The following is a 27,149-nucleotide window of genomic DNA, read 5'->3' as shown; positions in this document are numbered from 1 at the left end:
ATATGTAATAATTATGTAAAAATATCTTTTTTTTCATATTTTCTGTGATAAAGCAGGAGGAAAACAAAACTATTACGTGATCAACTCAAAGTAAACCTGAACTCAAATCTATCTGCATCCTTGGAGATAACCAGACAATTTAAGCTCCTTTCACACATTTAAATACAATTGTGTATCACTTAAACATGATACACTGAAAACGGGTGAAGTGGTTCACAAACACTTGATATAAAGAAACACATCATACATATTGTTTATTAGTGCTGATTTACGAAAATGTGCTCACAGTCAAGAGAATTTCATTTTTTTATATGGATGATGTCCAATTGAACAGTTTTAACATGAAAAAACACATGAAATACAAAACTTTTCAAAAAGAAGACCTCATAAGTACAAAAACAAATAACATACAAGGTGTGGGTGCCGTCAGAATGAGAGTCTAAACAGCTGATAAAAACATCATCATAATCCACACGACTCCATTCCATTAATTAATGTCTTGTCAAATAAATGTTTCTTACAATGTAACTTACAAACATGCAGCTTTTCACTTCACAAGATGTTAATTGATGGAATGGAGTCTTGTGGATTATTGTGAGGTTTTTATCAGCTGTTTGGACTCTCATTCTGACGGCACCCATTCACTGCAGAGGATCCACTGGTGAGCAAGTGATGCGACATTTCTCCAAAAATGTTCAGATGAAAAAACAAACTCATCTACATTTTGGATGGCCTGAGGGTGAGTACGTTTTCATTTTTGGATGATTCCTGATTCTTGATTCCTTTAAGAGGGAACAAAATTCTAATGAACACAAATGATCAAAAAGCAACAGGCCCTAACAATATCCCAATGTACAAAATAAAAGCTCCTGTAATTATCTACAGAAGAAAGAGTTCCATTAATTTAGGTTAGAGTCAAACTTTAAACCTTGAGTAAATTAAGCAGCCGTTTATTCATTCAGAATTGAACACGACATATATAGCACATTCATTTCATGAGCCTAAATGTAATTTATGCTGACGCAACGCTAGCAGGCTGTCTGACAGCCAGTTGCCATTTTGCCAGCATTGTACCGTGGTAATTCTGCCCAGAATCAGCACCAGTGAGCAGCGGATGCTAAGTGCAGTCAGACTGCTGATTGGTGAAATCACTGCCATGTGAATCACATTGTGTTGTTAGTTAAACCCGTTTAGCTTTTTAAAGCACCATTACTCCAGAGTAAAATTATCACCTCTAGTCATTTCCCATCTCACATATATTACTACAATATTTGAATAAATAGCAAACATCTGACTCCAAATCTTTTTATTCATAATTGGAGTGGCTTTGTTTTAAATTAAGTGCCTATTAAACCTCTATTAACCATCAGCAGCCTTTGTTGAGCTTTAACCTTAAAGGAGATTTCCCCCCCCAAATCATAGCCTTTTAATACCTTTAAATTGAATAAAGCGCATCAAATAATATTCATAAAACTACTAATCTATTTTCCCATTCCATTAATTATTTACTTTCAAATAAAAAATATTATTAAATTGCGGAAATTTTTTTTTTTTAACTCACATGAATGAACTTTTGGCTAAGAAAACAACTAGTAAAAAATATTTAAGGCTATAAAAAGAGGAAAATTCTCCTTTAAGACATGATAATCTACACAAAAGGATGCTGTTGTGGCTCAAGCTTTGTAAAATTTGTGTAAATAAATAATTAGTACATATTTCAGTTTAAATTTAAATAATATAATCAAATTTAAGAAATCTTAAATTCTAATACATGCTTTTAGGGTGACAGTGCACACTTTACTAGTAACTGATAATAATAATATTCCATAGTAGCAATATAGTGACGATGGCTATACATTTGGAAAATAAAACGTTTTAAATGAGTTCTGGTATTCTTTACCTATGAAGATATTCTTCTGGGCTCACGGATAAATTATTTACATCTGTTAAGTGTTAAATTACGTTGCTGTAAGAGAACGACTGAACAGACCTGAACGCAGGGGGTGGGGCTTTGAGAAGAATCCCGAAATCACAGCCTCATTTGCATATTTAAAGGGACTTGAGGTCTTTGTTTTTCCATCCACCTACACTGTGCACCATATGAACCAGTAGTGTCTTCTCGACCTTCACAACAGCAACTCGATGTAGTAATTTCGAAGTTTGTGTATCTGTTATTTGCGACGTCTAAAAAAAAAAAACTGAACTATTAACCCATTCACTGGGCGAGGGAGGGACTTTTTTCGAACCCTGAAGTTGCAAACCCGTAATACCACTCTTTGTCATCTGAACAACTAGAAAACACACTCGAATGTCTCAATTCATGTTTTACAAACACAAACATGCAAAGACGGTTAGAGCAAAAAAGAGCAACTGCCCTCTTATGGCACTGAGAATGGTGACAAATGCCAACAGATGGTAAGCAGTTCCTTGGTAACTCTGATGATTTATCTTTTTCTTTTTCTTTTTTTTGATTTCCTTTCGTTTTATAACTGAGCTGAACCAGATTGGACTGTTATTTGTGAGTATATCTGTTCGTTTCAGTTTTCAATGCTCTAAAATTCGCTCTTTCTTGTCAAAACATTTGTTCCAGGCCACTTAAATTCATAATCTCTTTAAAAGCACTCCTGGAGTCTTCAGGAATTCACTTATGTTTCGTATTAATCATATGAAAATATGAGTGTAGTTGCTGTTTTAAGGCAACAATGACAGGTTGTACTTCTATACATCATTTTACAAAGAAAGCAGACACACCCAGTCAAGCTCAGCCAAGATGGTACACCTCAGTTTGACTACTAGCTAGTATGCAATTCACAGAAGCACTGGAAAGGCATTGCACATTGAGATCAGGGAGTCGGGTGCTGTGCTGCTGTCACGGGGCGTCTGGTTTTGGGGTTTCTCCAAACAAGGAGCCGAAGGAGCTGGGAATACCTGCTGAGTTTGGCATGGAATCGACCTGTGGCTCCACAGGAGTCTGCACAATTTCCACTTCTCCTCTGTCCTCTAATAATGTTGCCGGTGGGAGGTACGAAACGGTGGACTGTAGCACTTCTTGGGGAGCCGGCCTTCCTTCTCTGGATAACGGCGCACGCTGGATGACCATCCTGCGGCTCAGCTCGTAACCCGGTTGGTTGGGCCCTTGCATTAGCAGGACGGACTGCTGCTTCTCAGGTTCTGCTGCAGGTTGATATTGGACAACTACACCTCTATGCTCAGCATCTGTCACTTCCTGGATGGTCGGAAGTTGGCTAAGCATCAAGCCTTGCTGGTCCTGGATCACGATTTCCACCAACTGTGAAGGAGCGGCGGGTGCACAGGAAGGCAAGGCCTTTTGGATTACTCCTCTCGTGAGAAAAGCTGGATTTGGATTCGAGGTTGGGGCTGACGGCAGCTGCAGTGCCATGTCTTCTGGTCTTTGCTTTCGGGGTCGTCCTCTTTTGCGTTTCGGAGCAACACCAGCGGCTGACACTGAAGTGGTGGGGTCAGGGCCCCGCTTCGGAGCCGCCAGTCGCGCTCTTTGGACCACTGGAGTCGGAGCAGCAGAAGTGGCGACCGTGACTGATGTTTTCTCGCGCTCTGGGTAAGAAAGACTCATGCCTGATGGCAGAATCATAACAGGGACAGTGCCACCTGGTTGAGAGGGTATCGTTGCGACTGTGATAGGCAGAGTGACTTGAACGCTGCCCGAATCAGCTGGTCCGAGACACGGTGGGGAGGTTTTCTCTGGGACGGTGCCTCTGGGAAGGAGCTGAGGCAGCTTCTTCATATAAGCCTCCACTCGAGCAGACTCAACCTTATTGGTTGGTTTTTCACTGACCTGCTGCTTATTGGATGGCGGCTGTTCCACACCGTCTTTCTCGTTTTGCTGCCAAAAACATCACAACGGTACTATATTTACCATTTATAGTATACAATACTGCTGTCATAAAACAAACCTGACAAGGTGATCAGCATGCCCTTATTTGGTTTGTTCTGTGAAACTGATTGGCTGATTATAAATGATCCCACTTTTGACATGGCTGCTTACCAAAAAAAAAGCCATTACATATTGATTTCAGTTGAGAAATATAAAAGTGGCACAGATATGTAGTAAATCAGTTGACTGGGACTATTATAATTTATTCAGTCATTATAGAAAAATATTTGATGATACTCTATTCCAGAGATTAGTGCAAAACTGATTGATTTATGAATCTAAATGATTCGGGGGAGAAATTTGGGGGAAGAAGCACAGATATAAAATCTGAAATGTTCAAATTTCAGACCAGTATTACCTTATTTTCTGCACTGACATTATCTTCTTCTGCTCCACCTGCTCGGGAAGCTGCTGCAATCTTTTTAATTACTTTATGAGGTTTGGAGGGTCCGCCTATGAAAACCAAAAAACAAACCACAAATGTAGCTTCACTCCTAAAGCAATGTAGCAAAATCAGGGCTATTATTGTTAACTAAAACCATAAAATAATTAAATTAAAATAAAATATTAAAAAAACGTGTTAATTCATCTAGTTGCCAATGCAACATTTCTCATTTTCTTTAGTTTAACTACTAAAATAATTAAACTAAAACTTAATAAAAACGACTTTATTTTAAAAAACTAATTATAAAACAAAACAATTACTATATATATATTTTTTTAAGATTTATTTTTGGCGTTTTTGCCTTTATTATGATGGGACAGTTTAAATCTGACAGGAAACAAAGTGGGAGAGAGAGGGGGGGGGGGGCGGGATCGGGAAAGGTCCTTGAGCCGGGATTTGAACTCGGGATGCCCATAGCACAGAAAATACAATCTAATTCAAACTATTAACAATAACTATAATAGTACATCAATGACACCACAATAATGCTAAGCAAATCTTAACATGTCATCTTACTATTCACTTGCACGTACCTGCCAGAGCAGCTGAAGTGACGAGCTCGGCTTGGCTGCAGCGTGGGTTGACGATGTGCTCCTGTACGAGGAAGCGTGCGATTTCTACCACCGTGTCAAAAGAGCGCTTGAGGATCTTTTGGGCCCAGTCACAGATAAGTTCACAGGCTGCTTCGGTGACCTCTTGCTTGTAGGTTTGCACCAGTTCTGTCAGTTCAGACTGGAGGTGGCACATCACATAGACAAAATATAACTGACAACCTATATCAGTGGCTTTCAATCCTGTGTGTGTGTGGGGGGCAGGGGAACAGGGTTGAAAACCACTGACCTATATTATTTTAATGTTGTGAAAGCAATTTAGAGAAAAAAGTCAGCAGTAAGAAGACAGTCATACCGGGTCATTTTTGAGGTCCAGGTTGGGCAGTAATGGCATGTTTAACACGGTCTTTCGACGTATCCCACTATAGCAGTACGTGCTGGCAATTATGTTAAGGGACACCAAACAATACATTAGGTTTCATTAAATAAAACAATAAGAATTTTAGTTCAAATTCAGTTAAATTATTTGAATGAATGTAAAGCATGAGATTACATTTACTTGTCAAAAGTAAAAAGACATCTTGAAAACCTCTCTAAACAAAACCATTTCAGAGAAAAACTGTATCAAGTGTGTTGACGATGTGTAGAAAGCCATCTAAATCTCTCAAATATTTAGAAATCTTTAACAGTTTAATGTGTGTTTTTACGAGATTGATGAATCTACAATCACTGAGATGTCTTCGACTGCTCTAGATAGGGTTTTAGAAGTCATAAATGTTTGTCTACATTTATACAAATTAAATGAAATTAGAGACAAAAGGATATTTGGACTGTCCTCTACCACCCAGTCGTCGTGCTTTAATATTTGGGAAGATGTCTCGGATGATTTTGCCAAAATTTGCTGCACTTAGAGGCCGATGCTGTAAGTTGTCACAGTGCTTCCTGTTTAGATAGAAAAGCCAGTAAGTAATCATTGTATTTTGTGACAAAATACAAACATGGACAGAAAAAACAGATAATGGACCCTTAAAAGTCTAGGAAAACAGCAAGTGTTTACTTGAATTATAACTCAGTCTAAGAGGCTTGTGTGCATATTCTGCACCCCAGTCCTTACCGGTATGTCTCGTAAACATCTTGTTTAGGCAGGCAGGTGTCAGGATGTTCTTCCAAGTGGCTACGGATCCAGTTGCAGGTGTGAAGCTGGTCTGCCGTGTTGACCGAGTTTGAATCACCACTGGTGCACACAGAGAAGCAGTTTGCAAACATGTGTCAAATATGATATTTCTTGTCACATTTGTCATATTTCTAGCTAGCCTGATTAGCTGGGATTTTAAAAAATAAATTTAAGGGACATCAAATACTTTCATTTACTCATGCATTAAAAAATATACAGATTTAAAAAGCGGATCATGGCTGACTGAAGTACACTTGAGTGATTTTATGTACCTCTTCTCTCCTGCACCTGGACCTGAGGGTAGCTGTAGATAAAGGTAGAGCTTATCGTTGTCAGAGAAACGCTGTACATCTTCCTAAGAAGAGACATGTCACAGAGAGAAAGACAGAATAAGGGCAAGAATATGTGCTCAAAAACACAAATAAGCTGATTGAGTTGAAATATTATACTATACAACAAGACAGTTATAAAATCTCAGAAGGCTAACATTTCATGTTATTTTATCCTCTAAGAAACTTACCAAAATTTTGTCCACTTTGCCCTGCACATTTTTACTGTGAAAAGATGGAATGCGCATATATTTACATATACATCTGCATACACACATGTATAGTGCATTCATCAATGACATTCAGGGTTCGGGCTAAAAAGAATCTGCTAATAATGAACTAAACCTCAGGTCATCCAAGATGTAGATGAGTTTGTTTCTTCATCAAAACAGATTTGGAGAAATATAGCATTACATCATTTGCTCACCAATGGATCCTCTTCAATGAATGCCTTAAAAGATTTCAAATGTCTTTCTTACAAACATGCAGCTTTTCGCTTCACACGACTGTAATTGATGGACTGGAGTGTTGCGGATTATTGTGATGCTTTTATCAGCTATTTGGACTCTGATTCTGATGGCACCCATTCACTGTAGAGGATCCATAGGTAAGCAGGTAAAGTAATACTAATTTTCTCAGAATCCATTCCAATGAAGAAACAATCATCACCACATTTTGAGGGTGAGTACATTTTCCACAAACTTTCCTTTCTGGGTAAACTATTCCCTAAATGCTACAGCTCTGCAAACACCACTCTGCTTAATTTTAACCATGATCTACCATTTCTTCAGAAAATAACGATTTAACATTCTATCTGAACCACAATGAAGAAAGAGTAAAAATAAATAGTTCTTACGAAATGTTGCTTTTAAGCTTCTGCAGCAGCATACTGGGCTCCGTCTCCCCCTCCCCAGCCGAGGCGTCTGCCTTTAACTGATCTTCTGCCATGTCTCAACCACACTGGACTGACAAACTGCATTCAGAACCCTCCTGGACCTGAAGCTCTAGAACAAGAGGCAGATGTTAGTATGTGTCCACATAAGGTTTTGGATAACTTTCAAAGCTGAGTGTCTAATATGCAACAGTGTGTTCTAAAAAGTAAATTAATTCTAGGTTTATTGAGAGGATTATTCAGCATGCAACAAGAACATTGCACATTAGATCAATGCAACTAAAAGTCAACAGAAAAAGTTGTAGGGTGTTGCAGTTTTAGACCATATATGTAGTATAAAGTGTTTAAAGGCACAATAGTTTTATAGTATTTCTTTAATATGCACAACAACTTAAAGTCTGCAAGCAATATGTTACAACAGTCTTAGAACAAGCTGCTTACTGGTAAACATTCAATTCATCACATGTCTGTAAATGATCATCAGTTTCACTACAAACTGACATATTTAGGCCAGGTTTACACGTACAGCGACAGACTGTAAACACGAAATGAAACCACGCAAGCGCCTAATTCTCCCACGTCTAAACGCTCAAGATTTCGAAAATACAGCCACTCATGAAACTGTTGTCAGGTCAATCGGATAGCGACCATGCCCAAATACTGCAGGGCTGTTTTTCCTGCCCCAGTCCAGACATTTCCTCATATTCAGCACACACGCACCCAATGAAGATCTCAACATAAGAAACTGACGCGTTCAGCCGGTGTATGCATGACACCAGGAGCAAATCCGATCACTTTCAATCACTTTAATGCATGATTTAAACTAATGTACGACTAGCATATATGAGATATGCACAGGTCTGGTTGATTACACCCATGTGTATCTCTTTGTGGGCGTATTGAAAGGCCAACCAACCAGAAACTAGACGAAGCCATTGGTTATTTATGACCAAAAGCTCACTTTAGCGCAAGTTAACCATATTCTCGAACGCAAATGCTCATTGATCACTAGAAATAAACCTCACAGCAGCCTAGTTTAAATGAGCGTGACATAGCAGCTAATAGGCTAACATGAGTTCGAACAGGCCGAAGAGACGTCGACTTAACGAAACCGACATAAATGAAGTTACAGTTAATATAATTCGTAACTTAATGACATTATTTGTAAAAAATAACTTTAGTTTTTAGTATATGTATGCACAAGCTAGCTATCGTTAATATCATTACCAATGACTGTTGCTATAGAACTAGCTAGCCACACTTGTACGCCTCGAAAACCTTCGATTATTACGTTAAAATACCTGGCCTTTCTCATAAACTATAACTATTGTCATTGTACAAAGTTTACCTAGTGCAATATCTCATTCAAATAGAAAATAATAGTACCGTTTATTTTATAAACGAAAAAGAAACTACCTGAGACAAATATAGAGCAAAAATCCCCTCTCGGCTTATTTTGTGATTGGACGACTGTGTTATGTCTGCCTGACTACCAAGCAAAGCTCGACGCTAGTTGGCTGGTCTGAGTCATCCTGCTTGGATACAGAATGAAAAGGCGATTTGATTGGTTAATGGTTTCATGCGAGTAAAAAACAACAACATATTTTGTGTACATTTTCATAAAACATAAACCATTATTATTGGGCTAACAATAATGAGTATTTTCTTATGGATTTGTATGGTGGTATAAATACAATAATTGGTATTAATAAATACTACTGTTGTAATATGAATTGTTTACTGCCCAAGTCTTTACCTGGCATTTACTTTTATGTTCTGAAACCAGGAACACTTAATTGTAAAAGCAAGAACACTACATTTATGAACACAGCTTTTCAGTCATTAATACAGCTCACTCTTTAATGTCAAGCTCAACTCAATCCTAGGAACACGAAAAGAGTAACTTTTTACACTCCTTTGATTTATTTCACTGCAGTAGTCACCTTAAATAAACCTAATGTCACATGAATTTATTGTGTGTTGTTAACCAAATAAAATTATCCAGAATTTGATTTGTTGACATTTCCGAGCCCAGTTTGCAGTAAATTAAGAGCCATGTGTTTATACTTTCATATTCTCCCAAAAGCAATTCTTAAAAAGTCTTACTAACATATATTACTCCTAATACCTTCTCCTGGATAGGAAAACTTGCTATTTATGAAAGTGCCGACAAAACTATTTTTTATCTGTATTTCAGGAAGACTTACTGAATTACTATAAATCCGTAAAACATATTAAAATAACTCGGTCATTTATTTAAAACAATTTTTTTAAATATTTTTTTAAAGTGTTAGCGGCCAATCGAGACTTTTATTTTGACATCTACGTCGCTTGGCTCGAAAGGAAAAGGAAGTAGCGCATGTTCTACACAAGTTTGACCCTTGTGGATGTAACGTTAGAATTTATCATTACCATAAATTAATGCCGTTATTTTAGTGAAATGTACCTCTAAAAGCCGCAGCAATAATTCAGGTAGGTAGAATGCCACTGTATTATGAGGGACCCGTACAAAAGCCTTACGCATAATCCTTTTAACAGTGCTTGCAAAGCCGTTGTAGCATTACAAACTGTCACACTGAAGAGGGCGAGCGCGTACGTGTTTCTGTCAGGACAGGACGGATTATTCCCAAACCAGTCTATCAGAGAAGAGATGGCATCATTCCCCAGCAGTGGAAAGGTGGGGTTTCTGAAAGTTTAAAAACAATGCATTTCTTCCTTTTAGTTTTAGACATTTAAATATGGTTCAGTTATCAGAAATCTGAGAGTGTTTATGTACCTTGCAGATGGACCCAAAGACACATCACCAGAAGACACGCTTCAGAAAACATACACACCATCTTTGAAAACCCTAGAGGAAGAAGTTATGGCGAAAATGAACATTCAGGAAGATAGAAGGCCTCGTAAAAGCTACTGGTACTGAGTTACCACAGAGACTGTGTATTGACTGTGTGTTTGAGCTTAACAACATTAGCAAGATCATTTATCATTGAGAAATATTGTATGTGTTCTGCAGACTTTGTCAATAAACCCAACCAAATGTTTTAGTCTGTTTCCTTGCTTTTATGCCACAAACACACATGATACACATGGTTTATTTTCTGTACAAATGTACATTACCATTCAAAAGTTAGGGTCAGTATGATTTAAAAAAAAAGAAATTAATACTTTTATTCAGCAAGAATGTGTTAAATTGATAGATAAAAAAGACGTTTGTAATGTTACAAATGATTTCCATTTCAAATAAATGCTATTTCGAACTCTATTCATCAAAGAATCCTGAAAAATGGGAAAAAGTTTCCACAAAAATATTGAGCACAACTGTTTTTAACATTGAGATTAAAAAGAAATGTTTCAAAACCGCATATTAGAGTGATTTCCGAAGGATTGTGTGGCACTGAAGACTGGAGTAATGACTTCTGAAACTTCTATTCAAATGATATTTTACAATATTACTGCTTTAACTGTATTTCTGAAATGAATTTAGCCTTGGTGAGCATAAGAGAATTCTTTCAAACACATTAGGAGGAGCTGCTGAAGCAGTTCTACTCAGCCGTCATCGAGTGTTCTGTGCACTTCAATAACTGTCTGGTTTGGTTCAGCTACAAAATCAGACATCAGAAGACTACTTGATTCTATTCCTATTCTATCTATAGCACGCCTGTACATACAATTTATTCTTTTTTTGTGGTTTATATTTATGCATGTGTATTTTATTCACGTCTCACTTTTATTATCTGTGTGTTGTTGTTGTCTCCGTGTACTGGAAGCTTGCGACACTATAACAAATTCCTTGTATGTGCAAACATACTTGGCAATAAAGCTCTTTCTGATTCTGATTCTGATTAAAAAATATTACCAACACCACTCAGTATTCTGCCTAACACTAACCTTGACTGAACAAGTAGTAGACACTGTTTACATTCTGAACAGACCATAAAAGCCTAACGCAATTCTAGGTGAAATTTTTGCAAATGTGTTTACAACTGATGTCTGATATGTTTATCTATCTGTTCATCTACCTAACAATTGATAAAATATCATAAAAAATACATTATGTATAGGGGTTCGAACTAGAGTTTCTCGAGTAGACCTATGGGTCAGTTATGTTTTTTTTGCAAGACTATCATATATAATAACATTTGGTTTTTTTCAGTTGTGCGTCAGTTTATTAATTCATTGGTTTATTGTCACGGTTAGTCATGTTTATCCTCCTGAGACCCAGCTATGGAGTTTTTGTCTCTGTAGTGGACATTACATTTTATTCTGAAACCTAAAAATTGATTGGTGGTTTAAAAAAAATTCCCATTGTTTTTGCCTTTTCATGTCTACTCTTGTCATTTTATTTTTTAGAAAAACTGAGTCCTGGTGTCCTCTACAGAAGACATAGCATAACTTATGAATAAAATATAATTTTTCAAAAATGTTATTTTACTCTTTTTTTTTCTTATGCTCTAAACAATGTAATGACATGAAAAAATACTAAATTCGCAAAGCTGTTTATTTCTGGTTCTCAGGAGGATATTGATGAGATTCCACTCCAGTCCAGTTGGTGGCAGTGTTGCGGAACTCTGTGAAACGGTGCAGCGGATGTTGAGGATATACTTCACGATGGTGGAAGAAAAAAATGTTTATGGGTCGAATGGTTAAGAGAGGAGCGATTTATAATTATTAACATATATCACTTGTTTGTTTAGACTAATATATTGATAGTTGTTCGCGTAATTTAAAAACTGCATTTCTAATGCAAGCACAGCTCCTACAGCAAGCGTTGAATTATCCGGAGGCGAATTTGTCATCGATGTTGAGATCTGACATTCATTAGATATTTACACACAATCTTGGTCCATATACATCTGGGAGTACAGGAGCATACGAGATCAGTGGAGCTGCTTTGATGAAAGTGATGCGAAAGTAGCTCTGATTCACTCTCTTCTGAACTGAACTGAACTGAACTGAACGGGTCTGATCATTTATTATGTCTCTGGTAGCGTACGACAGCAGCGACGACAGTGATCGCGATGAATCGCCGGCTTCACCTCTTCGCCCCGCGGGTAAGATCGGCGGACTCTTCGCGTCTCAGACATCAGCTCCTCAACCTAAGAGGATGACTAGAGATCTGCCCAAACCCAAGAAACGCACAGAGCCCGTTAAAATCACCGTTCCTGAAATAAAAGCAGCAGATGTGAGTTTTACAGATCCATGAATGCCCAATCATCTTACTGAAACAGTTTCTGACTGATGGTGTTTTTCTGTTCTAGTCTGACTCTGATGATGATGAGCCCGTCCGAAAGAAATCAGCTCCTCAGGTATGGATAGAGAAAAAAAAAAAGAAGGAAAAAAAAGCATTTTAGTCTATTAGTGTTTTTTTTCCCTTCACCAAAACAGCTGATTTAATTTTAAATGATTAATTTCTCCCTTTTCTGACCCTTAGAATTAAACAAGCTATTTAAAAAAAAAAAAAAAATTATATATATATATATCCTTAAATATGAAATATCTATAATTAGATTGTAAATATATTTATTAGATATAAATTTTTTTTAATGAACTATCTGATCCTTAGGATTAAACGAGATGTTTTTATAAATATATAAACGTATTATTAAATATCTATAATTAGATATAAATATATTTATTTGATGTAAATGATTTATAATGAACTATTACGTATGTTTACTACAGTTCCTTTGTTGAGTGCAACAGTCGGTTTTGGAAATAAAAATCTCCTTATTTTCTCCATAGGTGAATTGAATTTAAATTCTAGCTTATAAACCATTAAAAACAGACCTACTGTGAGGGGGGAAAAACAAACCTACTCTGCAGAAATCTCCACCAGTCTAGTGCTGTAATTGCGTCCGAAGTAAAAGTTTTTGTTCACATAATATATGTGTGTGTGTACTGTGTATATTTATTATGTATATATAAATACACACACATACAGTATGTATTTAGATGTGTATATATATTAATATAATTTATATTATATATAAATATATTTAATATCTAAACATAATGCTTTTTTCTTAAATATATACATGCAATGTATGTGTATGCACACAATGTGTGTGTATTTATATATACATAATAAGTATAAACAGTACACTCATATATGTTATGTAAACAAAAACTTTTATTTTGGATGCGATTAATCGCAATTAATCGTTTGACGGCACTAAGAGAATCATAACAAGCAAATCTTTCCACTCTCAAACTACTTAAATATTTGTACGCATAATATGCATATTTTATAGTAAATGTAAAATATATAGTTTCTATACACATAATCAACATGTTTAAATCAATTGTTTAATATGAATCATTTTTAATTACATGATGTCATTCACAATGCTTCATAGGATTGTAGTTCTTTCCCTCATGAATAATGATTAAGGCATATGTTAATGAGCTGTTGGTTGTGGCATCAAGACCACAGCATTCTCGCGCTGGCCCATTTTTCATCATAATGTTAAAAAACGTGAATGTATAAATGGTCTCTGTGAATTTACATAATAGTAAAAAAGAATATTTTCTCTATATTCTTCCAGGGAGGTGGTGGTCTGTCCTCTCTGCTGCCCCAGCCTAAGAATCTGGTGGTGAAGGAGACCGCGCGGCCCCTGCTGCCGCACACCCTAACCAAACGCCCTGGGTCAGATAAGCCGAAGGCGACCCCAGCAAAGTCCCAAGCTCTTTCTGGAAGCAGCCCATCTCCGTCCGCCATCAAAGCGGCTGCAAAGTCAGCGGCGCTGCAGCTAGCCAAACAAATGGCCGCGGATGAAGAGGGAAGTGACGATGAACTTGCTCCAGAGAACTACTTTTCCCTTCCGGAAAGCTCAGCACAGCCTGTGATGTCTCAAAACCTGCATTCTCAGCAGTACATTCCCTCTCTGCACCCTCCACCCAGTGTGGAGGATGCCCCACTGGACTTTGTTCCTAACGCAGACAGTCAGAGTAGGTCAGCCGGAGCCATGCAAGACTATGAGAGCGGAGAATATCAACATCAGTATCCCGCAAATCCACTGCCAGAGACTTCTCCACAGGTAAAACCTGTCATACCCCAGTATATTGCTTGTCATGTCAGCAGCTGATGTTTTATGCATGTGTTTGGCAGGATTACTATGGTGAAGGATATTACCAAGACCCGAACCCTGCAGCTGATGAGCAAGAGGATTCAGGATCTTCTTCATTGTTCAATGATGAAGCAGTGAGTTGTTTGTAGTATCTCTATTATCTCAGGGATGTGTTTGTTCTGTATTTATATGGATTATTTACATATTTTTCAAGCTGAAGTATGACCTACACAAATAGCTTGAATACAAAATTTGTTTATTCCACTTATAGACATAAATATTAGTATTGGAATTTTATTATCATTCTTTAAATAAAATAATAATCAATATTGTTGGTATTTCTCATTTCTAAACATTTTATAGTATTGACATGTTGCAGTAACATTGTAATTTAAATAATAATGAAATAAAATATAATAATTATTATTATTAGATCATTTTTATTGTACAGTACAATATTATTATTGCAATAGTAATGTATTTCTTTGTTAATTACATTTTTGTAATTTAAATAGTAATAAAAGTATCATTTAGAACAATAGCAACATTTGAATGTATTATTATTACACTGTTATTTTTTATTGTACAGTATAGTAGTATTATTTTAGTGCGATTAATCGCATCCAAAATAAAAATTTTGTTCACATAATATGTGTGTGTACTGTGTATATATATTATGTACAGTATATATAAATACAAACACATGCATGTATATATTTAAGAAAAAATACGTTGTTTATATATTAAATATATTTATAAATTATATGAATATAAATATATACATGTAAATATTTTCAAAATATATGCTGTATGTGTGTGCTTTTATATACACATAATAAATATACACAGAACACAAACATATATTAACAAACAATTAAAAAAAAAAATACTTTTTTTTATTTTAGTGATTAAAAATGTAAATATGATTTATTAAATTCTCTCTTTTATTGTACATTATTGCAATAATATTTATAAATACTATATATTTCTTAGTAATAGTGATATATAGTGATAATAGTAATGCTATATATTCTTTTATATACACATAATAAATATACACAGTACACTTACATATATTAACAAACAATTTTTTAAAAAATACTTTTTTTATTTTAGTGATTAAAAATGTAAATATGATTTATTAAATTCTCTCTTTTATTGTACATTATTGCAATAATATTTATAAATACTATATATTTCTTAGTAATAGTGATATATAGTGATAATAGTAATGCTATATATTTCCTTGTAATTTTGTAACTTTATTCATTTGAATTCATGTAATTTAAATAATAAAAATGTAATTAATCATAATAATTATTATTATTATTGTAATGTCATATTGAATGGGAACATTTTGTCCTTAGCTGATCAGATTTTTTTAAATCCATAATACTAAACTTGAATGATGCTTCATATCATACATCTTATTGAGATTTTATATATAATATTGCCTGGTGAATGCAAAAGAGGTGTAAAATTCTATATAGCGACCTACCAACCACTAAGAATGCTCTAGCAAATATCTAGTGCTTCCCAGCATCATGACAGCAAGTTTTGGCATGACTCAGGATCCTCTTCATTGTTCTGGGTGATCGACTTTTTTTATTTTTTTATTTTGTGTTCCAGTTTCGGCGGCTACAGGGCAAACAGAATCGTGGAAGAGAAGAAATCAAGTTCCTGGAGATCAAAGGAGACGATCAGCTGAGTGGCAATAAGCAATGGCTGACAAAGAACATGACAGCAGAGGCAGAGCCCCGCAAGTCCTTCAGCAAGGTGAGCACCTCAAGTGTCCGTTTTCTGATGGCTGTTTGTTTGAAGGAGATAAATGAAAGAAAAAGTCTGACTTTTCCATCTCCTTTCCAGAAAAAAGGAGATCAGCCAACAGGACAACAGAGACGCAAGCACCAAATCACATATCTGATTCATCAGGCCAAGGAACGCGAGCTGGAACTCAAGAACAACTGGGCTGAAAACAAGTTAACTCGACGACAAACGCAAGCCAAGTATGGATTCTAATGGACTGGATATCAAGATGTTGTGCACACCTCTACCTAATGTCGAGCAGATTTTGTCAGAGACTGCAGCCAATACAGAAATGCCATCTTTTTGCCAGCTTTTAGAGATATAATACCAGTTTGTATTGTTTCGGAAAAGGAGCTGAGGACTTTAAAACACTATTGGCTGCTATTATAATGCTTAAGATTGCTCCCAGTTGTCTACCTAATATTATCTTTCCATTTAAACTACATTGGGTTTTGGGTCACCTGTAACATAATAGTAGCTGTTGTTGGTTCACATGATTTATTTGTTTATTAAATGATTGGGATGTCATGACTTGGGAAGGTCTTGTCTTCCACACTGCCATCGTGAGCAGTGGCATATATATATATATCAAAAATTGGAAACACTTTACAATAAGGTTCTTTATGTTAACATTGGTTCTTTTTATAGCATTTCTTCATTTTGGTCAGTGTTAATATAGAAATACTGTTTATTGTTAGTTGAAAATGCATTCATTACTGTTAATGTATACAAAATGTATACAATCTTATTGTAAAGTATTGCAAAACCTTGTAAAAAGTATTTGAGTGAATCTTCCTATCTTTTAGCTGCTTGTTTTCATATGAATGTTGATTCTTAAGCGTAGAACCATGAATAAAGAATAACAATTTCACTGGAACTGTAGAAAATATACTCCAATTTTCATTTTGTGTGTAAAAACACTTTTATGTGTGAAATAGTTCCTATATCACTGCCAGAAATAAAAATACATAAACCTGCGCACGATACACTTTCTTTACAGTATAATTTGACATTTACTCTATTTTTACATAGAGCTGCAGAAGATTAAAAGGACTTTAATGCTAAATGTGTCAAAATGTCTCAAAATGTAGGAATGAGTTCAAGACACAAAACATTAAACTGAACAAGAATTTAATATTAATTGAATTTGGGTGTTTTACTCAACTTAAAAAAAAAAAAAAAAAAAGTCAGTTACTTGAATATGAACTTCATACTGATTTTTAGCCCATTTAAATGGCTTGGACTAGTAGTAAATACACCCAGCCGTTCCTGGAGGATGGAACATTGTGCAGATGCTTCCCATATCACATAACACAGTGACGAGATGACCCAGTAAAAATGGCAGTGATTTTTTTGGTACTTCAGATCTCATTCTCAATAGAGAATGATTTTGATGAGGTGGAACAAGACATGTCCAGCTGAAAACTATGCTGGAACTTTATGATGCTGTCAAGTTGATACAGACATTCTGAAGTGAGACGTCAACTCTGGGCTGTTCTGGAAGGAAAAGATACTTCTAAGTATATGCCATGTAACAGATCGCAACATAATCACTAATGAATGCATCATGTGCAGTGGTGTAAAAATGTAAATAATGTGAAGAGATGTAAATAATAGAATCATATCTCAATATACCCAAATGTGACCCTGGACCACAAAACCAGTCACAAGGGTCAATTTTTCGAAATTGACATTTATACAACATCTGAAAGATGAATAAATAAGCTTTCCATTGGTGTATGGTTTGTTAGGATAGGACAGTATTTTGCCGAGATACAACTATTTGAAAATCTGGAATCTGAGGTTGCAACAAAATCAAAATATTGAGAAAATCGCCTTTAAAGTTGTCCAAATGAAGTTCTTAGCAATGCATATTACTAATCAAAAATTAGGTTTGAATACATTTACAGTAGGAAATTTACAAAATATCTTCATGGAACATGATCTTTACTTAATATCCTAATGATTTTTGGCATCGCTACAAATATACCCCAGCGACTTAAGGCTGGTTTTGTGCTCCAGGGTCACAAATAGCGGAAAGAAAAAAAAATCATAAAAATGAAGTTCTTAGCAATGCATATTACTAATCAAAAATTAGGTTTGAATACATTTACAGTAGGAAATTTACAAAATATCTTCATGGAACATGATCTTTACTTAATATCCTAATGATTTTTGGCATCGCTACAAATATACCCCAGCGACTTAAGGCTGGTTTTGTGCTCCAGGGTCACAAATAGCGGAAAGAAAAAAAAATCATAAAAGTAATACAGCAGTCAGAGTAGTGATTTAGGTTACTTGAAGTAGGAATAATACTGTTATTTACAATACATAAAGTATATTATTTTATTTTTAATAAATTAAATATATAATATAAACAAAGCTCTTCCTCTCCAAAATTATGTACTTTGATGTTCCAGGATTTTTTTTTAATAAAAATGCATAAATACAGAATATTTTATTTTTTAAATATACAATTAAGCTAAATTTCTCCTATATTTCCCCAAAATTACGTATTTTGCTAATCATTTTTGTATGACAAGTGAAAAGAGTAAATATTTGGTACTTGATGCACACCACTTTCATCAGTCATTTTGATTTGTTGTAATAAATAAATAAACCCAAAAACAAGTGGAGTGATATAGCAATGTGGGTAACAATGTAACATCCCATCCTGAAATGTTTCAAACAAAAAAAAAATGTAAAGGCAAAGAACATCATATATCATGCAGTAAATGGCCATTTTTTTATTTATTTGACTACACTTCATTTCCCTGTTCTAAGTGAGAATTGACAAAGTGTGATGAAGATCATGTTAATTTATTTAAAAAATGTTGTACTTTGACTCTTTAGGACAAGTTTGAAAAATAAGAAAAACAGACCACACGAAAATCATTTTATTTGTACAAATTCCTTGTGTATATTCTCCAAGTTGTTTCCTGCAAAGCATTTTAGTGAAGAAAACACTACTCTGAATCTGACTGCTCTTGCTTTTCCTGTTTCTTCATCAGCAGCCGTTGACTGGGCTCCACAAACGGCACCACAGACATGGGCACCCTGACTGTGTCCACTCCGTTCACCTGAGAGAGGAAAAAACAACATTCAGATAAGTAATGAATGAATTATATGAGAACATTTGAGCTAAATTATCATAAAACTGTATTTTAAAGTAAATGTACTTACTGTGACATTACACCAGTACTCTCCAGGCCCTGTGATTGGTTCTTCTGGAAGAGTCAAGGCATGTGTCGGCACAACCACACCGAGCTGTGGACAGAAACACAGCAAATTGTAAAAACATAACATAATAAAACACTGCATTGGATTATGTGAACAATGTGGGTCTGCATTATTTTTATACGCGCATATACACTTGTGTGTGTGTGTATATACAGTCCCTTGAAAAGGTTTTTGCCCCCTTCCCGGTTTTTTTTGTTGTTGCATAATTGTCACACTTAAAAGATTCAGATCATCAAACTAATGTTAATATTACACAAAAATAAAGCAAGTAAATACAAAATGCAGGTTTTAAATGATTTCTTTTATTTAGGGAAAAAAGCTGTCCAAACCTACCTGGCCCTACGTGAAAAATTAATTCAAATGTTAAATCATAAAAGAACTGTGATTAACCACATTATTTTAGAAAGCTGAGTTAAATTTCACTAGCCACACCCAGGCCTGATTACTGCCAGACCTGTTGAATCAAGAAATCACTTAAATAGAACCTGTCTGACAAAGTGAAGCATGCTTAAATAGCAACACATTATGCCACGATCTAAAGAAATTCAAGAACAGATGAGAAACAAAATAGATTTGGAAAAGGTTATAAAGCCATTTCTAAGGCTTTTGGACTCCAGCGAACCACAGTCAGAGCCATTATCCACAAATTGAGAAAACTTGGAACAATGGTTAACCTTCCCAGGAGTTGCCGGCCAACCAAAATTACTCCAAGAGCACAACGACGACTCATCCAAGAGGTCATAAAAGAACCCAGAACAACATCTAAAGAACTGCAGGCCTCACTTGCCTCAATTAAGGTCAGTGTTCATGATTCAACAATAAGAAAGAGACTGGGCAAAAACGGCATCCATGGGAGAGTTCCAAAGCAAAAGCCACTGCTGACCAAAAATAACACAAAGGCTCGTCTCTCATTTGCCAAAAAATATCTTGATTATCCCCAAGACTTTTGGCCAATTATTCTGTGGACTGATGCGACAAAAGTTGAACTTTTTTGGAAGGTGTGCATCCCATTACATCTGGCATAAATCCAACACAGCATTTCATAAAAAGAACATAATACCAACAGTCAAACATGGTGGTGGTAGTGTGATGATCTGGGGCTGCTTTGCAGCTTCAGGACCTGGACGACTTGCCATAATTGACAGAACCATGAATTCTGCACTCTATCAGAAAATCCTGAAGGAGAATGTCCAGCCATCAGTTTGTGACCTCAAGCTCAAGCACACTTGGGTTATGCAGCAGGACAATGATCCCAAACACACCAGCAAGTCCACCTCTGAATGGCTCAAGAAAAACTAAATTAAGGTTTTGGAGTGGCCAAGTCAAAGTCTGGGCTTAAATCTGATTGAGATGTTGTGGCATGACCTTAAACTGCTCGAAAACCCTCCAATATGGCTGAATTAAAACAATTCTGCAAAGAAGAGTGGGTCAAAATTCCTCCACAGCGATGTGAAAGACTCATTGCCAGTTATCACAAACGCTTGATTGCAGTTGTTGCTGCAAAGTGTGGCACAACCAGTTATTAGATTTAGGGGGCAATTACTTTTTCACGTAGTGCCAGGCAGGTATGGACTGCTTTTTTCCCCTTAATAAATGAAATCATTATTTCAAAACTGCATTTTGTATTTACTTGGGTTATCTTTGTGCAATATTAAAATTTGTTTGATGTGACATGTACACACAAAAAACATCCCTCTCTCTCTATATATATATATATTGTGTTGTTTCTGGTTATTAAATTTCATGCTTTTAAGATTCTGAGTTGACAAAATTACTGCTTCCAATATACTTCCCTTTCCCCTCTCTCTCTCTATATATATATATATTGTGTTGTTTCTGGTTATTAAATTTCATGCTTTTAAGATTCTGAGTTGACAAAATTACTGCTTCCAATATACTTCCCTTTTTCTATCTTACCCGTCTAAGAAACTGTCTGCAAACGATCTCTTTATTGAGTGAGTACTGAACTGAAGTGTGCATGGGAACTTCAAGCTGAGTTTTCTTCAAGAATTCAACAGTCTGTAACATGAACACAAAGACTAAATTAAGCAGCTCATGTGGAAACCAATATTAAACATGCAATTTTGTAGTCAAATACACAACAGCTTACATATATATTGTTTTATAGTCTAAAACACACAAGTTAACTCACTAGCTGTCCTGTGCGTGTCTGGACTCTGTCCTCGGGTCGTCCCTCCCGAAGTAGCTACAGGAAAAAAAGCCAACTGTGAACACTTGAAATGATGTTCACACAAAAGATAAAATTGGCTTAAAATGTACTCATCCTCAGGCCATCCAAGATGTATATGAGTTTTTTTTATTGCAAAACATTTAGAGAAATGTTGCATGAGGTCACTTGCTCACCAATGGATCCTCCGCATTGAATGGGTGCCGTCAGAATGAGAGTCTAAACATCTGATAAAAACATCACAATAATCCACATGACTCCAGTCCATCAGTTAATGCTTTGGTAATTCTACATGTTTGTAATAAATGAAGTCATCATTAAGATGTTTTTCATTTCAAACTGTTACTTGAAGCAGTTTTTTCACTTCACAAGACATTAACAATGTTTAATGTAACTAGGATTATTGCTGTGTTTTTATCAGCTGTTTGGACTCATTCTGACGGCACCCATTCACTGCAGAGGATCCATTGGTGAGCAAGTGATGTAATACTAAATTTCTCCATATCTGTTCCGATGCAGAAACAAACTCATTAACATCTTGGATGGCTGGAGTAAATTTTCAGCAAATTTTCATTTTTTAGTGAACTATTTCTTTAATGACAACTGAATTGATTTGAAGATGAAACTAACCCTTATTTCCTCTGCAAACATGTCTTTATTTTCTTGTGATGGATAGACAGCCAGACCTTGGGGTAGCAGTTTGTTGCGGCCCACTGATTTTTTCACAAAAACTGTCGCGCCTCGTCCACCAAGCTCTGTAAAATAAATATTTACGTCAAAAAAAAACCCAGTTCTGAAATCATACTTAATTTTTTGTGAGGCAAAAGCACTCACTGGGCACCGTCTGAGTGAGGATGAGCTCCATTTTGTCCTGGGGTTTGTGTTTTGTGTCGTCAAGCAAGCGGTACACTCTGTGTCGCCGGGGATGTAGTTTGGGTGGCTTCCCCTCTTTTGATAAAGGAACCTTCCAACAGCGTTCAACAATAGCTGTATTCTGGAATAAGATTAAATTAATAAGTGCTTAGAAAAACATCAAAAGGTGTAGATGCTTTTTCACCTCAATTCCAGCTCCAAAGCCATTTCAGTGAAGCCTATATATACACATATATATATACACTGCTTCTACTAAATACTGAGCAAAGGGTCTGAATACTTAGGACCATGTGATATTTCAGTTTTTCTTTTTTAATAAATCTGCAAAAATGTCAACAATTCTGTGTTTTTCTGTCAATATGGGGTGCTGTGTGTACATTAATGAGGAAAAAAAATTAACTTAAATTATTTTAGCAAATGGCTGCAATATAACAAAGAGTGAAAAATTTAAGGGGGTCTGAATACTTTCCATACCCACTCACTATATATATATATATATACACACACAGTATATGTATGTGTATCTGTTTTAAGTCATCAATCATTTAGAGATCATAAAAAATTATCTTATTTGCAACTTGGCAAGACGACGTCACAATAATAACAGTCAGAAGAAATAATGTATTCTTAATTGCAAAACAGCACTTGATTGCTATTGCGTTTTTAATTTAGATCAGTTGTTTTCCTTTCGCTCACCTTGCATGCTGTTTGTGACAGATTCTGTATTCGACTCGAGGAAGAGTTTAGATTTGTAAGATTCCAGCAGCTTTGAAGGACAAACCTTGATGATGCGACCGCCCACATGATTACTACAGACCTGACGATAGAAGATTAATGCATGTATTTATTTGGAAATATTAACCATAGCCACCAACCGTAACATAGCATAAATACTCTGTCAAAATTCACATATATTTCAGCATTTATGTCTCATAAACTGTCATTGCATTCTCCAAGCACATGAAATCAACGCGATAGGATGTTACAGGACCCCTAGAAGGGTGGTTGTTTATTTTGCCTGACAAAAATATCAGAACGTCAATTTGTTTAACGAGTCGAATTTGCTTTAATACACCAATATAGTACAACACGCTTGTTTTCCAAATTGTTGCATTATATTATAAACAAACAATTTTTTTTTAAAATATATATACAAATATTTATAAGTTACTCTGTTTCAAAATAAAAGAACTGGCTCAATAAAAGTCTCTTCTATAGCGGCTACACGCATTTACTGTGAAACATGTTTGACGCGGTTGTGTTTTTCTAAAAAAAAAAAAAATACCTCCATGGACCACAGCCTGTGAAATGGGTAAGTTTTAAATTGCTTTATTGATTTGTAAAGAATATAAATCAACAAAACACTGGCTTTCCTCCGCATCAAAATCTTATAAAACATGTAAAATGGCAAGACTACAAAACAAATCGAGAATGTATAAAATGTATTCACATGCACTGATTCAATTTCACTACCTTAAGTACTATTTGAAAAATAATTTTGGTCAACAAGAGAGTAAAAAACAGCAGGGGAAAGACCCAACAGATTGTATAAAATTATATGCAATGTATATGCAGTTTACATTTCAATACACTTTAGTGGCATATGATGGAATCATATGACAAAGTACAAACAAATTACACTCAGAAGTTCTTTTCAGAATCGTGGTAATTACACTGAAAAAGAAATATTAATATAACTGCAAATTGTACTGTTAGTAATGGGCGTCTTTCCCAAAATGTTCATTGTCATTTCACAAAATACATGGTCTCAAATGAATAAATAATTTGTAGTGATCTTGCACATTATGAAAGTTTAAAGAAAGGGGGCTTTAGGTTTCAGTGATTCAGCTGCATTTCGACAATAAACTCTGTGGGTGCATAGTTTATTGAACTATACTTTCTTTCTTCTTATGTCATGTAAAGAACTGTAATACAGTCTGTCTATATTACCATTTTTATAATACCAGCCTATAAGCTTCCAGGGCTTTAAATGAATAATTAAGACAGTTCTGCAGTTAAACTACTACAATGGAAAACAAATAATTACAATTAGAGTACATTTTCAGATCTGTCTGGCTAATGCCAATCATTGATGTTTCTCACCATGCACATCCTACATTAAGCATCATTGTGATGTTAGTATCAAGATTTAGCAGCTAGTCTTTTAAAAATCAGTTCAAGGAGAAAGCGGTGACACTTTGACGTTTCTTCTGATCTACAATGATCATATGGTAGTCCCTAATACTGAAACAAATGGCTGGGATAAAACATTAACAATCAAGTTTACAACATCACTTCACCCAGTAACACATTATGATCAGTTATAATACAGTTATTTATGATGATGGAATAAGAATGTGATTACATTTTTAAATATTTGATTGTATATTTATGATTTCAACTAATTTATAAGCATAGTACAGGCTATAAGGACCATTTTGAGTTGGGAAACCAACAAGTGTCTATAAGACGCAATACATGGTTTTATTTCCTGTTGCACTGAATCAAGCGACCTATTGCAAAGCATTGCTCATCTTGAAGTAATAGTTCTCTCAAAAATGCTAATTTGCATAGAATTTAATCACTCTCCAATCATCCAAGAAGAGCTTATTTCTTCATCAGAACAGATTTGGAGAAATGTAGCATTGCATCACTTGCTCACCAGTAGATCCTCTGCAGTGAATGGGTGCCGTCAGAATGAGAGTCCAAACAGCTGATAAAAAACATCACAATAATTCACAAGCAATCCACACGACTCCGGTCCATCAATTACCGTCTTGTGAAGTGAAAAACTGCATGTTTGCAAGGAACAAATCCATCATCAAGGTGATTTAACTTTAAAATGTTGCTTCTGACCAAAATATGGGTCCATAATCCATAATAACACTTCCTCCAGAATAAAACAATTCCATCTCCTGTTGTCCTCTCATATGAAAAACCACTGGCATATTTATTTAGAACCGTTATGGCTTGTAAACTGTGCTTGATTTGTGCATATTTCTCTCCTGATTCAGACAGGATGACTTGTTCACTGAAGAGACATCAATATGATGGACATTATAGATTATTTGTGGAGTGAGAACTCACATTAAAGGAGGCTAGAGCCTCACACACACTCTTCTCTATGAACTCATCTGTGATGCGTCGAGATGGATGCTCGTTGAAAACAGAATTCATTAGGGCTATTTTGGCCGCGCTCCGTCTTGCTTCAGCTTTGGTCGGGCAGAACTGAGAAGATCAAAGATGCTATTTAACCACACTGTAATCGAATCCTGAAGATGCTCACAGAATTAATTTCCAAGAGATCCTCAAGAGAAAACATTAGGCAGAAAATATGCAGACACAGATGGCAACCAAAACACAATTATTTATTTCTGAAGATCTGAAGTTCCTAGACAAATGCATTGGAAAATGTAAAGAGAATATTGCTTGCCTGAAAACTCCCGAAGCAACTTCCCCCAGGGAGACTGACGTAGCAGATGTAAGGGGGGTTATTGGATGGGACCATCTCATAGACGACAAGAGCCCCGTTCCTCAGGTCAGCACCTCGTGATTGCTTCATCTGCCAGAACTCCTGCAAGGCCTCCACGACATTCACTGTGGGAATAAGACCATCAGATCAGAGTATACAACACCATTCTAGTTTATTTTAAGACTCATGAGTTCAAATGTGGCTTGAAACACCAGCAGTCACATTTCACATATCATCAAACACCTGATATCATGCACTAATTCTTCAGTTTTGCTAATTCTATTCAAGTTGAAGAAACTGAAAGACCCTCGGTGGTGAAAATCAATTTTTTAACTTTGTTTAATTGTCTGTCTGGTGTTTTTAATATGCCTAAAGAGAGTTCACCCAAAAGTGAAAATTCTGTCATCATTTACTCACCCTCAAGTTGTTCCAAACCTGACAATGGCTACTGGTAATTGTTTGGTTCAAAATATCTTTTTGTGTGTTCAACAGAAGAAAGCAGCGCATACAGGTTTGGAACAATTTGATGAGCAATACTTTCACAAAACAAGTTCATAAATTCATCTTTCACTATGACTGTGTCAGTAAATGAAAAAGCACATGCTCTCAAGTTCACTCAATGGCTGCTTTAAAGGAAGCTTGTTGTTGTGGAATTGCTTAGATACTAGTTTCTAACAGGAAATAAGGGTGGTGTATTTGGATAGGAGTAATGTGAAAATAACCACAGCCGCACGTAACACTCAAGCACAAATATATACAGGTGCATCTCAATAAATTAGAATGTCGTGGAAAAGTTCATTTATTTCAACTTAATTATTACTAATTAAGTTCATTAATTCAACTCAAATTGTGAAACTCATGTATTAAATAAATTCAATGCACACAGACTGAAGTAGTTTAAGTCTTTGGTTCTTTTAATTGTGATGATTTTGGCTCACATTTAACAAAAACCCACCAATTCACTATCTCAACAAATTAGAATACTTCATAAGACCAATAAAAAAAAATGTTTAGTGAATTGTTGGCCGTCTGGAAAGTATGTTAATTTACTGTACATGTACTCAATACTTGGTAGGGGCTCCTTTTGCTTTAATTACTGCCTCAACTCGGCGTGGCATGGAGGTAATTAGTTTGTGGCACTGCTGAGGTGATATGGAAGCCCAGGTTTCTTTGACAGTGGCCTTCAGCTCATCTGCATT

At 35.7% G+C, this 27,149-nt stretch overlaps 4 protein-coding genes across 10 annotated transcripts in view; 1 reads left to right on the top strand and 3 right to left on the bottom strand.

Moving 5' to 3' along the window:
* Positions 1–1,786: 1,786 nt before the first annotated feature.
* On the bottom strand, positions 1,787–8,779 carry rfx5 (regulatory factor X, 5). Of its 6 annotated transcripts, none has more exons than XM_016277867.1 (10): positions 8,721–8,779; positions 7,269–7,416; positions 6,604–6,637; positions 6,356–6,438; positions 6,024–6,143; positions 5,735–5,851; positions 5,265–5,343; positions 4,892–5,090; positions 4,272–4,366; positions 1,787–3,862 (listed from the first exon to the last, which is right to left on the bottom strand). In XM_016277867.1, the coding sequence occupies exons 2-10, from the start codon at positions 7,358–7,360 to the stop codon at positions 2,870–2,872; spliced, it is 1,812 nt and encodes a 603-aa protein (XP_016133353.1). In that variant the 5' UTR covers positions 7,361–7,416; positions 8,721–8,779; the 3' UTR covers positions 1,787–2,869. The 6 variants fall into 6 exon arrangements, with proteins under 6 accessions (XP_016133353.1, XP_016133355.1, XP_016133354.1 ...); XM_016277869.1 differs by having other exon boundaries at positions 8,691–8,748; XM_016277868.1 differs by having other exon boundaries at positions 8,653–8,731.
* Positions 8,780–11,863: 3,084 nt separating this feature from the next.
* prcc (proline rich mitotic checkpoint control factor) lies at positions 11,864–17,051 on the top strand. Its single transcript, XM_016277866.1, has 6 exons — positions 11,864–12,486; positions 12,563–12,610; positions 13,850–14,341; positions 14,413–14,505; positions 16,001–16,147; positions 16,238–17,051. The coding sequence occupies exons 1-6, from the start codon at positions 12,280–12,282 to the stop codon at positions 16,388–16,390; spliced, it is 1,140 nt and encodes a 379-aa protein (XP_016133352.1). The 5' UTR covers positions 11,864–12,279; the 3' UTR covers positions 16,391–17,051.
* A 1,877-nt stretch (positions 17,052–18,928) lies between these two features.
* mrpl9 (mitochondrial ribosomal protein L9) lies at positions 18,929–23,430 on the bottom strand. 2 transcript variants are annotated; one of them, XM_016277976.1, is made up of 8 exons: positions 23,417–23,430; positions 23,175–23,295; positions 22,440–22,599; positions 22,236–22,360; positions 21,570–21,623; positions 21,335–21,436; positions 19,361–19,444; positions 18,929–19,257 (listed from the first exon to the last, which is right to left on the bottom strand). In XM_016277976.1, the coding sequence occupies exons 2-8, from the start codon at positions 23,280–23,282 to the stop codon at positions 19,144–19,146; spliced, it is 747 nt and encodes a 248-aa protein (XP_016133462.1). In that variant the 5' UTR covers positions 23,283–23,295; positions 23,417–23,430; the 3' UTR covers positions 18,929–19,143. The 2 variants fall into 2 exon arrangements, with proteins under 2 accessions (XP_016133462.1, XP_016133461.1); XM_016277975.1 differs by having other exon boundaries at positions 23,413–23,427.
* Positions 23,431–24,654: 1,224 nt separating this feature from the next.
* The window catches only part of LOC107589487 (LIX1-like protein), a 6,692-nt gene continuing 4,197 nt past the window's right edge, over positions 24,655–27,149 (bottom strand). Inside the window, exons 2-4 of the mRNA XM_016277934.1 lie at positions 25,912–26,075; positions 25,566–25,706; positions 24,655–24,693 (exon numbers count right to left, since the gene is read on the bottom strand). Of these exons, the coding sequence (XP_016133420.1) occupies positions 24,655–24,693; positions 25,566–25,706; positions 25,912–26,075 (344 nt within the window). The remainder of the gene's footprint in view (positions 24,694–25,565; positions 25,707–25,911; positions 26,076–27,149) is intronic.

Source organism: Sinocyclocheilus grahami, unplaced genomic scaffold, assembly GCF_001515645.1.
Source record: "Sinocyclocheilus grahami isolate Dianchi unplaced genomic scaffold, SAMN03320097.WGS_v1.1 scaffold116.1, whole genome shotgun sequence".
Lineage (NCBI taxonomy): Eukaryota > Metazoa > Chordata > Actinopteri > Cypriniformes > Cyprinidae > Sinocyclocheilus > Sinocyclocheilus grahami.
This window is presented reverse-complemented; position numbering and strand designations above follow the sequence as displayed.

What these genes read in the sequence shown, in the direction of transcription:
- prcc (XM_016277866.1), top strand. Translation starts at nt 12,280, where the DNA reads ATGTCTCTGGTAGCGTACGACAGCAGCGACGACAGTGATCGCGATGAA. An exon ending in GAAAGAAATCAGCTCCTCAG is followed by an intron (nt 12,611 to 13,849) that starts GTATGGATAGAG and finishes ATATTCTTCCAG; the next exon opens with GGAGGTGGTGGTCTGTCCTC. An exon ending in CCCGCAAGTCCTTCAGCAAG is followed by an intron (nt 16,148 to 16,237) that starts GTGAGCACCTCA and finishes TCTCCTTTCCAG; the next exon opens with AAAAAAGGAGATCAGCCAAC.
- rfx5 (XM_016277867.1), bottom strand. Translation starts at nt 7,360, where the DNA reads ATGGCAGAAGATCAGTTAAAGGCAGACGCCTCGGCTGGGGAGGGGGAG. An exon ending in AAGCTTAAAAGCAACATTTC is followed by an intron (nt 6,638 to 7,268) that starts GTAAGAACTATT and finishes ATCTTTTCACAG; the next exon opens with TAAAAATGTGCAGGGCAAAG. An exon ending in GGTGGTAGAGGACAGTCCAA is followed by an intron (nt 5,344 to 5,734) that starts ATATCCTTTTGT and finishes AATTGCCAGCAC; the next exon opens with GTACTGCTATAGTGGGATAC.
- mrpl9 (XM_016277976.1), bottom strand. Translation starts at nt 23,282, where the DNA reads ATGTGGGCGGTCGCATCATCAAGGTTTGTCCTTCAAAGCTGCTGGAAT. An exon ending in TGTTTGCAGAGGAAATAAGG is followed by an intron (nt 21,624 to 22,235) that starts GTTAGTTTCATC and finishes TTTTTCCTGTAG; the next exon opens with CTACTTCGGGAGGGACGACC. An exon ending in GCAGACAGTTTCTTAGACGG is followed by an intron (nt 19,445 to 21,334) that starts GTAAGATAGAAA and finishes TTCTGTCCACAG; the next exon opens with CTCGGTGTGGTTGTGCCGAC.